Source organism: Leptidea sinapis, chromosome 9 (genome assembly GCF_905404315.1).
Source record: "Leptidea sinapis chromosome 9, ilLepSina1.1, whole genome shotgun sequence".
NCBI lineage: Eukaryota > Metazoa > Arthropoda > Insecta > Lepidoptera > Pieridae > Leptidea > Leptidea sinapis.
Window position 1 is genome coordinate 1,740,868 of NC_066273.1, and position 13,552 is coordinate 1,754,419.

At 35.2% G+C, this 13,552-nt stretch overlaps 1 protein-coding gene across 1 annotated transcript; it reads right to left on the reverse strand.

Annotated features, from left to right (window-relative positions):
- Positions 1-333: 333 nt before the first annotated feature.
- Positions 334-13,118, reverse strand: LOC126965839 (DNA polymerase alpha catalytic subunit). Its single transcript, XM_050809600.1, has 10 exons — positions 12,983-13,118; positions 12,693-12,890; positions 12,414-12,601; positions 10,801-11,010; positions 9,461-10,060; positions 8,548-8,739; positions 5,773-6,030; positions 4,684-4,813; positions 1,692-4,121; positions 334-616 (listed from the first exon to the last, which is right to left on the reverse strand). Exons 1-10 carry the CDS (start codon positions 12,996-12,998, stop codon positions 402-404), a joined length of 4,437 nt encoding a protein of 1,478 aa, XP_050665557.1. The 5' UTR covers positions 12,999-13,118; the 3' UTR covers positions 334-401.
- Between the last annotated feature and the right edge of the window lie 434 nt (positions 13,119-13,552).

Here is a 13,552-nt window from a genome sequence, read left to right on the forward strand (position 1 = left end):
TTTCTGTATTTTACTATTATCTGATATTGTGTCACATCTACTATTCATCGTTTTAGGTCAAAGAGAGTTTAGAAAAACAGCTGACAAGGGTTGCGGGATTCATATGTAGTTTTTGCGAAAACTTTGTATTTGTAAAATAGTATTAAAATATAATGCAAATTCATTTCTGACTTCACATGGTCATTAGTGATGACCTAAAGAATGTCTGTTTCAAATTATAATATACCCATAGTTTCGCCGTGTATAATAGATTATATACCTGCTTTAATAAGACATTATGTATAAATATATCTATGTATATATCGGTGTGTGTCATATAAATAAATAAAATAATAAAATTACTCAGACATTTATTTCTTAACATGATTTATGTATAATATTCACAAATATATTTTTCTTAACTAGTAGGAACCATGTTCCATTAAGGCATCAATTTGTTCAGTCTCCGGCAATATATCAATTTCAACTGGCTCCGATTTACCTTTGACTTCTAAGTTGAAAAACCTAAACAATTTGGAGAGGTTTATAACGGAATATGCAGACTGTGCCAACCAATCCTCAACCATCTCTTTCAGTGTCTGCAGGGAGGATATAATTTGCGGTGATAGTTTAATTTCTGAAAAATAAAATTCAGTTAAAAGAATAATTATCTTTTATACTTTGCAAAATTTCACTAAAAATATTTTGTAATCTAAATTATACAACTGAATAAACTTTTGAGCAATTGAATAGATACAATTCATTGTCACAGTTACAAGGCAAATTCATGTTATAGGTATTCTGAGAAGTGACTGTGGTTAGTAATTTTTTAAATAAGCATTGCTCGTAAACGCACTGTGAAAGAAAAGGCTGAAATAATTTTTAAATTAAAAAAAACTGTGAAACCATAACATTAATATAAACTTTACACGAATCTGCATCTCTACCTGTCCGGATATAACGAATATTGAAGTAGTCAGTGTCCACTGCAATAAAAAACATGGCAACACCTATCATTACATGTCATATCTGTTTTTTTCGCACTTTTCGCACCATTATCAATGAGCTTGTTATGAGCATATACAATGACTGAACATTACTGCCACGAAATAATGTGTTAATTAAAATAAATGTTTAAAATGTTATCTTTATAAGTTTATGTATAGGTCGATATACAACACCTCCCGGACATTTTTGATGACCTTATATTAGGCGATTCGAAGTCTAGTTGATTGTAGTAACGTCAATGATAACGACGAAATTAGAGTGGTCCCTTTATCATCGTTATACCCGATATCCACTGTATATTATTATTTATTTGCATTTTATACACTACCTATTTCAATAGCTATAATAATATAATATATATAGGTATAATAATATATAATAATATAATATATATAGGTAGGATGATACAAAATGTGTCGGCCGACAACGCTCCTGTGATTCCTCTAGTGTCGCAAGAGAATATGCCCAGGGGTGATCACTTAACATCAGGTAACCCGCATGCTGGTTTGTCCCCGTCTTCCATACGAAATGCTACATTAAAGCTAAAAATCTATCCATTCATGATGAGCTGTATGTCTCTACCGACAAAAAATACTTACTGACCAAACTGAAGTTTAGATTATCTGGGTATATTCTAAATTTATAAATAAATGTATTAAATAGTTACAAGTAGCTAACTCGACAAAAATGAACAAGAAACTTACTGGAACTATGCTTGCTGAGGTCAAAGATGAACATGAAAAATTTGATCTGCAAGTACAAATCTCTTTCCGTGTATTCACTGAACATGACGCCCTTCTCGCATTGCCGGCACACTGGGTACCCCGCCGCGAACGTCTGCGGCAGCCGCGACGTGCGCCCGGTACACGCAGGGTCCTCACATGACAACCACCCCGCGTAGTACTCGCTGTGGTACTGACGAATTTGGAGACTCAGCTGGTTCTGCAGACACGGCAAGTAATCCACAGGCCTCACTGTACACTTCTCGTTCTGACACTTGTCCAAAAACGTCACACTGTCTTTTTCACTCACAAAAGTTTGCCGCACACGATTCTCGACCTTACAGCTATCACTCATACACACAAACGTGAAATCTTTGCAGTATCTGTACTTCTCTTGTTCGTTTTCAACCTCGAATGTATCCGTGTCATTGCTTTCTTTCTTATTAATCTGTCTGTAGCCAGACGGATCTAAGCCGAGGCAGTCTGCTACCCTGGCTGGGTCCATTCCTTCGATAGGCTCACATATACGCGATATCACTGGATGCAGCTGATGAGCTAAATAATATCTGTAATCAATTTTGAGGTGTTCAAGATTTTTAAGCTCCTCTAAATGATAAGCCCTCTGCGTAGCCGAGTTGGCTGTACCATCCTCACAAATGACATAAGGAACAATGTCTCCTTTCTTGAATCGTCTGCTGTTCTTGCTGTTAAGTCTTAGAGCAACCTGTACATGCGGTTGGGAATGTTTATCGGCATATTCATTAGGATTCTTTGTGAGTTGTTTAGTTATTGTTAGCAAAGATAACGGTATTTTGTTGTTTAACAAATCATCCTTCAATTTGTTTAGATGCGCCTGAATACTTTCTATACGTTCATCAGGAGTTTGTTCTGAAAGTATTTGGCTGAGTATAAACTTGCCGGCCTCTGCAGCAAGTTGAGACCAATCTCTTCTGACAATATCTAACCCTTTATGTTCCTGTGAGTACACTAATTCACCGTTCTTACTTCTGCTTATGACAACGGCTGCATATTTCTTCTTCTTTAAGAGTAACAAATATTTGAATACTCCATCTATATCTAGTTCTATTTGTTTATATTTTTTATTTATTTCTCTTTTCAAATCGTTACCAATTTTGAAAACATAATCGTAATCCAAACAATTGGTGTTTATCATCAAACTGTCGGTATCACCATAGACAACTTCATAGTTCAGTTTTTGTACAATTTCTTTGGTGTCCATAAGAATCTCTCTTCCCTTCATGGTAACTAAGGCGGCTAAAGGCTTTGCATAGAATCTAGAATGCGTGAAACCTAGACAGCCGTACATAGAATTGGCGGTTAGTTTCAAGGCCGTCTGTCGGATATTATACTGCATGTACTGCTCTGAGGCTAAGTCTGGTACTTTCATTAACTTCTTCACATCACGACGACTTTCGACGAGTTTTCTTATCTGCGTTGGCAATACACCAAACTCGCTATTGGGTGGAGGTAAAACCAAATTGTTTATATCGTCGTCCGAATTTGTCGTGATTCTCCGTTTGATTGTTGTAAAACAGATATTGAACTCCTGAATTATACTGGGATACAGAGAATTGAAGTCCATTAAAAGAATCAACTTGTCGTAGAAACCTTTTTTAGGATCTAACACCAAACCACCCGAATAAGCGGCCTTTTTCTTCCCCTGCTTTTTAACATTGGCACTGTTTTCATCCTGTTCATCGTTATCGGCATCATCAACCACAGATTTCTTACCATACATTTTATCAGGAACAATATAATTTTTCTCCGTAAAAGCGTGTAGAAGTAGGAATTCATTCCTTTCTGATCGACCTCCCAATAATGTTCGTGACATAATATTACCAGCTATTTGAGTTATTTGCAATGCTAATGGTATGACGCTTAACTCACACATTATTTTGAGTATATAAGAGGCATCTTGCATGGATAGAGTCACTAATTGCAATAGGTCACTGCTGTTTTCATAATAACGAGGAAGATCTTCTAAAGCTACTTCGATACGCTCACCTTCCTTCATCTTCAGAACGCTTACACATAGAGTGTCCAAATCGAAACTTCTGGACCTAATAAGTTCCATTGCCGATATTTTAATATCGCACACAAGACGTCCTAAAAACGCGTCTTTGGCTGCGAACTTCTTCTGCGGCGCAACGGACCTCTTCAAGCGTCCCAGCCTGGACCAGTTCGGTATTTTTAAGTCTAAAATATTCCCAGTCAATAGGTCTTGTTGTAAGTCGTGACCTACGACTAGGTCAGGGTCCAACTTCCAGAATCGCACCATGAAATAGTTGAGTAACTCGCGCTCTGTATCGCATTTATTGAGTCTTGTTGCTTTGTATGACAGCATCTGTTGTTTGAGGTCCAGAGGCCACATTTCGTTACATTTCGTCATAACTGGAACAAATGCATTTAAATTATGAGGATTTCAAAAAAATTATCAAAATGAAAATGTGGAATAGTATCAAAATTATAAACAATTAAGTTTATTCACGTCAGCATAATCGACGAACAGCTAAGTTACCCGTCCGGAACAAGACCTGCCACCGCAGCCATTGTGATATAAAATCCTGGCCATACGGAAAAAAGTGTGTGTGTCAGCTCCGACGCACGACTGGAGTTTACTCCTCAAGAACTAAAGATTGTCTTTGAACAGGAACAAAATCAAGTCTAGTGGAGTCGGTTACAAACAGACATACAGCAGAAGCTAATAAAAGCGTATTAATTAAAAAATCAAATAAATCCTCAACGCACAAAATATGTCAGAAATGAAAATATGAAAAACACTTGCTAATATGGATTTCAATTAAGTTTTAGTTTAATATGTTTTATTCCTTGGCCCTTATGTAAAATGATTGCGATATCTTAATTTAATATAATGTTATAAAAGTTTTAAGACAACTTTTTTTATAATAATTAAGTGCTCTGTCATATGTTAGTATATTATATTAAAACTTACCACAGAAATGTTGTTGGAATGGCGGACTTGGCGGTGGCTTATGTATTGAAAACTGGGTGTGTGATAAACAACTTAGCATCAGTATTTTTGTTTTATTCGTCTTCTGATCAGTCACTGTCCTCATGTTAATCTGGAATTGAGATGCAGATTTCAAAAAATATTTTGTAGTGTTGCTTCGTAACGTAACGTGTTACGGCGCCAGTCTGTCTGGCGTCCCTTTCTCTAAAGCATACGGCACCGGTAGGCAGGCTCCCCCTGGGATTAATTATGCAAATAAAACTGAAAACAAAATTTTATGATCGATGCGGGACTCGAACCCGCGACCTCTCGCGTTCCGTGCGAGCGGTCTTTCCAACTGAGCCAACCGTTCGAATGACGTATCGTTTATATTTTTTTTATAAAAAAGAAATTGTATGCTTTGTTCAACTCTCAGGTTGTGGCTAAGAAGGACACGCTCACTGTCGACTTCGGCATGACGGAAATCGTGTGCGTATTTCTATGCCCACAATGCAAAGAGATTTTTTGTCGTGTGGCTATTTGTACAGGAAACGATATGACGCGTATTATTAATAAGAAAAAAAAATGCGTATAACGGGTTTAGAGTAGAGCAGACTTTACACTTAGTAGTTATTGTTATTAGATGGAGCCTCAACACGAGTTGACATGCCAAGATGTGAAGTTACTACAAGTTTAAAATAACTTCTCGCTGTCTGTAGTGAGTGACAAAGGTAAGATAAAGAAAAAAAGTTAAACTTGGAATAATAAATATACCTAAAAAATATATTACCAGTGGGAGGCTCCTTTGCATTGGATGCCGGCTAGATTATGGGTACTACAACGGCGCCTAATTCTGCCGTGAAGCAGTAATGTGTTTCGGTCACCGTAGCTAGTGAAATTACTGGGCAACTAAACATCTTATGTCTCAATGTGACGAGCGCAGTTGTAGTGCCGCTCAGAATTTTTGGGGTTTTTCAAGAATCCTGAGCGGCACTGCATTCTAATGGGCAGGGCGCATCACTTACCATCAGCTGAACGTCCTGCTCATCTCGTCCCTTATTTTCATAAAAAAAAAAATAGTTCATTACTTACTGCAGCAATAACGATCGGCGGGGGCTCCAAATCCTCATCACCCCTTATAACATGAACATCCTCAATCTTATCACAAGTGGCCTCCAGCTTGCACCAAGACACCCGAGCCTGCACATTTTCCACGTTGTGCAACTCCAGCCAGCATGGACCTTTGATCTTTCTCTCCAGTAAAAACATTTCCAGGGACGATGTGTTTACACCGAATATGTGCGAAAATGTTTGATATTTCTTATTTGTGGGTGGCGGTGGAAAAGATGCCTAAAACGAATTATTATAATGATCAAGTAGAGAAACTCGGCCATTGAGTAAATTCATTTATTTTTCTTTTGCTAATAAAGCCAAAGCAGAGAGGTACAACTACTTCCCAACGGATACTGAAGCCCTTTTCAGATTGATTGTGTCCTTAACCCATACATGCTTTAGTATCTATTTAAATATTTTTATTCAAATAGAATATGATATTACTTATTGAAAGTCAAAAACCCATTCAAAAAAGTATGCCTCAGACCTGACAAGAATGGGCGGAAGAAACTCAGTGGGCTTCTTTTTCATTAAAATATGGTTAAAATAATTAATATCATACAATAAAATTTATTAGTTAATAGCGTGCGGGCGGTCGCTCCATTCCCAATCTGAGGTATCATTAAGAAAGTTAATTATGTTATAGTAACCTTTACGACACAAACGCTTTTTACCAATTCTTTTGAATTTCGTAATACATTTATTTGGAACATTTTCTGGGATAATGGTTGTAAAAGCATATAGGTACCTACATCACCCCATAAAAGACTTACTAACTTGACTTACGGCCGTTTTCAATAACGTATCTCTAGTTACGAATACATTGCTGTCACAGTTTAATGACAAGATCTTATCTATCCATAGTTTGTCCAATATAGTTATAGGCCAATGCTTTATGTCGATAGGTTATTGAAATGTAAGTAAGCGTTAAAAGAAAGATTTGTCTACCTCTAGTAAGCTAAACTAAGGATAGATAGGTTATTGGAAACGGCCGTTAGCCGAGTAGTATTATAAGTTTGCCTGTTCCTGGTGTTAACATTATGGTTATGAAAGTTTCTAGCAAAATTCACTTATGTGCCTATGTACATATTATATAACATCAAGAATATATTGAGAGGCAACAGTTATGATGTTTAGTTCTTTAAATTTTCCTCTCAATGATTATTTATGATCTAGGTTATAAATAGCGCGAATAGCCCTCTTTTGCAGCATAAAGATGGTATTAATATCGGCAGTCTTCCCCATAGCTATACATCTCCCAAGGCAAACTGCAATGGCAAGAGTGACAATAACTTCTTTTACGATTTCTGGTGAGAATTCATGTCCTCCTATTCACCAGCTCCTGAAGCTTAGACTTAGGATATGATAAGGTTTTGCATCCTTTCTGCACAATCTTCAATATGGTTTATCTAATCTGGGGTGGTAAGATACCATTCACTCCTTACTTTTACTACATGGTCTTTGCTTAGATAAGTTAAGCATTTCAGAGTAATTCAATAAATTATATTCATTGGTATTATTAGTTATCTCCATGTTTCCGTTAACTTCTAGCAAAAATTTGTGTGCACGTTGGATGAACACATGCTAAAGAGCTAGTTTAATATGGCAATAATAAAAAATGAATACTAATTTCAATTAGACTAAGTCAGGCAAATCAATATTCAATTTATGAGCAAAATAACAAACCCACGTTTTTTTCGGTTTTGAGACTAAAGTTAGCTAACAAATGAACACTGGTTTATAAAAGTGTTCCTGAAATTTGTAAATGTGTGCTTTTAAACAATACTTTGCTATCAGTGAAACTCAACCAACTTTACCAAAGCATCAAGTTTTTTACAGAGAAAATTCAAGAATAGTTTGTTCACTTCTAATGATGGAGCCGCACCAGCTGCGTCTATCGTTAAGAAGCTTCGCGACACACTACACGCAGATGTGACCGACCATTATTAGGTTTTTTTTTTATGGAATAGGAGGACAAACGAGCGTACGGGTCACCTGTTGTTAAGTGATCACCGCCGCCTACACTCTCTTGCAACACCAGAGGAATCACAGGAGCGTTGCCGGCCTTTAAGGAAGGTGTACGCGCTTTTTTTGAAGGTACCCATGTCGTATCGTCCCGGAAATACCGCACAAGGAAGTTCATTCCACAGCTTTGTAGTACGTGGAAGAAAGCTCCTTGTAAACCGCACTGTGGAGGACCGCCAAACATCCAGATGGTGAGGATGATATCCTAACTTGTGGCGTGTTGTTCGAAGGTCAAGGTTTCGTCCCGAACATTCAGGCTGGTTGTATCGTGCTGGAGTCATATATATCAAAGGGTTGTTCATTTCGGCAGTTGTTATTGATTAGTTTAGACGCGTACGAGTGGCAGAGCATATTGTTTAAAAAGTAAATAGTAGTGGAGCGAAGAAGTAGTGTTGGAATTTCTCCATGATTATAAAGCTCCATAGCACATCATATCAGATCCAAAAAACCTGTAGAAGTAAAGAAGGTCGTCGTCCATAGTTAAACGTCTGGAAATGCTTTCGGCCATCTTGAATTATGGCACGATTATGAACGGTTATTTCAATATTACAAACAGACACTCCAATTTTATTTATATGTATAGATAAGAGCCGCTAATATGACCACAGGCTTTATAGCAATACTTTTTAGTGTCAAAACGCATGAAAATTCGCGACACATTACTTCGGGGCGATATTCGCAGGTCGACGCAACGAAATTAACATTAAAATTATAATTTAATTTACTTACTGAATATTTGACTTCCAAATAGTCACACTGCGCTGGTATGTTTGGTATATTGAAGCAATAGTTCTTTGTAATTTTCCTGGATTTGAATTCTTTGAGTCCAAGCTCACTTGCCACCTTTGTGTTGAATTCCTGATAGATGTCCATTATTGTGACCTCCTCATCTGTTGGCTCCAGGGTTATTGGATCTAGTTTCTACAAACATATATCTATTAAACTATGGGCTTGTATTATGTTTATCCTCTTCTGCGGGGCATTGCATTATAAAAAGCAGGATGTATCACATACGACCAGCTGAACGACTTGCTAGTCTAGTCACTTGTTCTCGTAAAAAAAATTTTGACTTGCATAGATATAATTAAGTCTTAGATCATTTATACGTATAGATAGACTGTGACAATTTACAGTTATGAAGACGTCGAAAAAAATTGAGGTTGACAGTTAACCTCTATTTTAAGCAATGCATGCTTACTAACACAAAGTGTCATACAAATCGCCAGTGTAAGATGTAGCTTGTCACACACCCTAAAGGAATAAGCCTGTTTTCATCGGTTGTCTAGCAGCAAGAGGCTCTTTCTAGACATAAATTATCTAAGGATTAAGTAAAAATACCTAATTCATAAATTACTTCAGTAGTCTAAAATGTGCATCCACTGTGTTGCCAACCTTATAAATCGTCAAATAAATATACTTAATATGAATTCTAAACTAAAAACCCCTGGGAATGTTACTTATGGTCCCACCCAACAACAAAATAAACTTCCTTGAGCAGTGTCTCCAGGTTGGCAGTGCTCATGTGAAACCTATGAAACCGCAAGAAAGCATGGAGTGGATCACCACTTCATGCTTAGTAGGTGATCACACCTACTCCAATGTTACCTCCTATAATAATTTCTATTAGCTAAAAATCACTTACATAGTCTCGAGGTAGCAGGAACATCTGTCTGTTGATATTCTTTACACTTAAACAACATGACACACAGCCCGCTGATTTATTGCTAGGATTTACATACACTTTGCCAAATAAATACACAACTCCTGGCTTTACAAACCTATCCTCCCAAGCATCAAGCCAATAAAATTTTAATACTTTCTCCCCATTTTTATTTACTTGCAGCGGCAGTTGGCCATCACTTTGGACAGTATTTACAGCTTGATTCTCCATTTGTTCATTCCATGATGTCTCCAACTTTTGTAGCTTCTTTGGTGATTTTATCTTTGCAAATATTTCAAATTCATCATTAAGAAACTCATCTGCGACATCTGAGATTGTGTTTGAAGTGCTTGGTATTTCGTCTTTAACATTATTTACTGGTATTTCTTCTTTAACATTATTTACTTGTGGAGTTTGTACATTATTAAAATCATCATTGAAGTCTATGTCTTGAGTGTTGAATTCTTCTATGTTTTGTGTTTGTGAATCTTCTAATTCTTTTTTTATATCCATTTCTATTTTCCAAGTGCTTTTCTTTATTTCCTCATGCCCATTGGTTTTCACTTTTTCATTAGATGACTCCTAAATTAAATAAATAAGTTAGACCTGTATTTTTCTTATGGATTTCAATAATCAATGAACAAATTCACATTTTATTTATAATAGAATTAACTTTAATAATAATTTTTAAGGGACACGAGTAATGAAAAATATTAGGAATGAAAAAGAAAAAATATGTATTATTTGGTGGTATGTTTCTTGCGCCCTTTCTTCTCAGGTCTCAGGCAGTCTCTTTTGAATGGGTGGTAGTTTTAGAAGCAGTGGAGCAAATATATTTTACAGGGTTCATCTAAGTCAGGGTGTCTACCAAACCTATGTCTGTGGCATAATAGTGATTCACTTGTTCTGTTTTGAATAGTGTTAATGATGCTGTATTAAGAGACACAGAAACATCACACAGACACCAATTCTTTGTGAAAACTGTATTTTGTAAGATCCAATAAATGGGACCAGTATTTCAATACATGCATTCAACAAAAAATCATTTCCTCCTAATTTTGTCATCAATGAGAATGGTATGATAGAGGCTGTATGCTTTCCAGTAAAATACCTAGTGTGTGCAAAACTTAAATAAAAAGTAGATCCGACAAAAAATTAATAGGCTGTGAATTGTTCCAATATAAAAAAGGTATACAAGACCTCTAGTACTACTTGTTGAATGAACTATTATCACAGAAATTCTTTTATAGATTTAGAAGAGGATACATGGCAAGCAAATCTAAAAGATACATTTACGATGAAAAAAAAACCAAGAAACTTACCCCCTTTTCAGTGACAACAGGTTCATCCAATACAATGGGCTTTGTAATAGATGATGAAAGAGTTTTGAAATAATTTTGCGCTTCTTTTTTGCTGGAGACAACACTTGTAGTGTTTTTAGGTAATGGCTTAGGTTTAACAACTATTGTACCACCCCCATCCAAATCTGACATAATATCTGAAAGTATATTATCCTCTGATATTTTTATGTCCTGCAAAAATTTTTCTTCTTATTAATTTTATATTTAAACAAATATGTTATTGAAATCACAGAAGTAACTATTTGCATGCTAGTTAGATTTTTTTTTTATATTAATTAAAAATGTTGCAAATTTATATAAATATAACAGCAAACCAAACATCACGAAGATTTGTCCGGATTGCTAACATGAGTTGAGTTCGTAATGATAATTAAAATAAGAACAGAAAAAACTTAAGTAAGTTCATCCACAAAATTTACAAGCAAAGCATCATTAGATCAGGTTCTCATTCACCCGGTTAACAACGGGACACCGCTATCTTTCACACACAGCAATATGACTATTTGCTCGGCCAGTGGGTGGTGACAAAGAACCGGATGGTTGACCCACTTAAAATGGAAGCTACAGGGTGTTAAAAAATTGCAATTTTAACTTATCTCTAAAAATTTTTCTGGTGATGATAATTTTTAGAGATGGATCAATGTCATTTAATAGCCGAGGAACCCCAATATTGTGTTGTGCGCTAACCATAAATTTTATTGGACTTCAATGGTTTTAAGTGATTATTTGTGATTTTCTAGTGGTTATTTTATGGCAAATTTTACTTTGAATTTCATGATTGAAATATTGTTCCTTAAGAAGGCAATAATTAAATTTTGTGTGTATTGGTAAGATTTTACAGTGCCTGAAGAGATAGTTATATTCATTCGCTTTATGTTATTCTTTTACTACTGGGGAGATTATTTCTTTAATTATCCTAATTTGAATGTTTTGTATTTTATCTAGGTAGGTCTTAAATGTTCTGCCATAGCTGGTATTACCAAAACTTATAATGGAATCGGCTAGTGAGTTATCTAATAATAATAATATTTTATATGGTATTCTACCCTTTATTAAAATTAAATTGGCTAAAAATGCTCTGAGTTTGTCACATACACTATTGATATGAGAGAGCCAGTTAAAACAACAATTTATAACTAAATAGATAGCTATTTACTTGGGATTGTAAAGTCAGGGACCTATCCAATTAAAATATGTTACCACCTGTATGATGATGGAAAAAAGAATTACTCACTTACTTTGCCTATTTATGTACATAAATAGATATTTTGTTTTGTATACCTATTTTTTATGCTAGTTTGATTATTTCAAACCTTGATATCCATATAATAGATAATATACCTAAGACTGAAATAAAAGTATCATACATATTGACAACCATCTGCATATGTATTAAGAGATATCCCCATCAAAAGCATCGGATCACAGTGAAGGATGGGTAATAATATCAATAAAGATACATGTTGGTGACACTATCAATAACAGAAAATGTATTAACTCTTAAATATATTTTCTGTTATTGATAGCACTGCTAGGAGTTTAATTTATATTAACGGATCATATTGCCTATTTACCTCTTTTTTCTTACTTGGCATAGCTCCAAGCAAGTTTCTGATATTGCCTTTCCCAGTAGGTTGAGCTGACACTCTAGCCTTTCTTTTAACACCTCTGCCACTGTCTTTACCATCTGTAGCGACATATGTATCGTCGACTTCTTCATCATCAAATATTTCACGCCCATCTTCAACATAGCCCGTGCCATCTGAAGACAAATGTTACAGTTGGGTTAGTATATAATTTGACCAATTGAACTACTGTATAATTATTTTAAAATTCTATACTTCAATACTTGCCATCTTCAATCCAGTCGTCTTCTTGTCGTTTCAACACCCGTTCACTGTATTCTCTCTCATCAACAGTTTCATAAACATTTTCAACTTCATCGACGTCATATTTGTGCTTATTTCCTTTTCCTTTTAATTGTTTTAATTTTTCAAATGCCGACATACGTCCATGTTTATCAATTTTTTGCCTTTTTGCTCTTTGTCCTGCTATAATTCATAAATTGCTATAATTATAACAAAATGAAAAACTGATAGGGAAGCAATTCACTAGATTATTGGTTTTGGTAAACTTAATTTACCTAATGATTCAGCCATGGCTACATATAAATGTGAAAAGAATGATAACAATACTAATACTCGAAAAACAATAATTAAAACAACATTTTAACAACAATTTTATTATACCACCATTTACTTGAACTTTGAAGTTCATTTCACATTTGAGCATTTGACATTGAAATTGGCGCGAAAACTACTAATTTTTTTATTTTAGTTTTATGGCTTGAGAACAATAATTTATGCCGCGAACATAATATAGGTAGTATCCTTTCCGAATCGGCGCGCTCCGGATCTCGCTGTACACTGTAGATCGGCAAGCTTCCGGCATTTTCGCGGCATTTTCCCCGTGTGTATTATTTTACGTGTAGTTATAAAATGCTTATAACTAGGGTGATTTGAGTGACTGTCACTGAAAGCTATTGAAACAAGCTATAAGACCATGTATAAATTATTCATATTGTCTTTCTTTTTTATTTCACTCAGACTTTTCATTCAAAAAAAAGTGTAAAAATAGGTATATTTTAAAATAAATATTGTTATTATTGTTAATTACTTGTTTTATTTATTTCCTTTTATGTTTTTGTAATGAA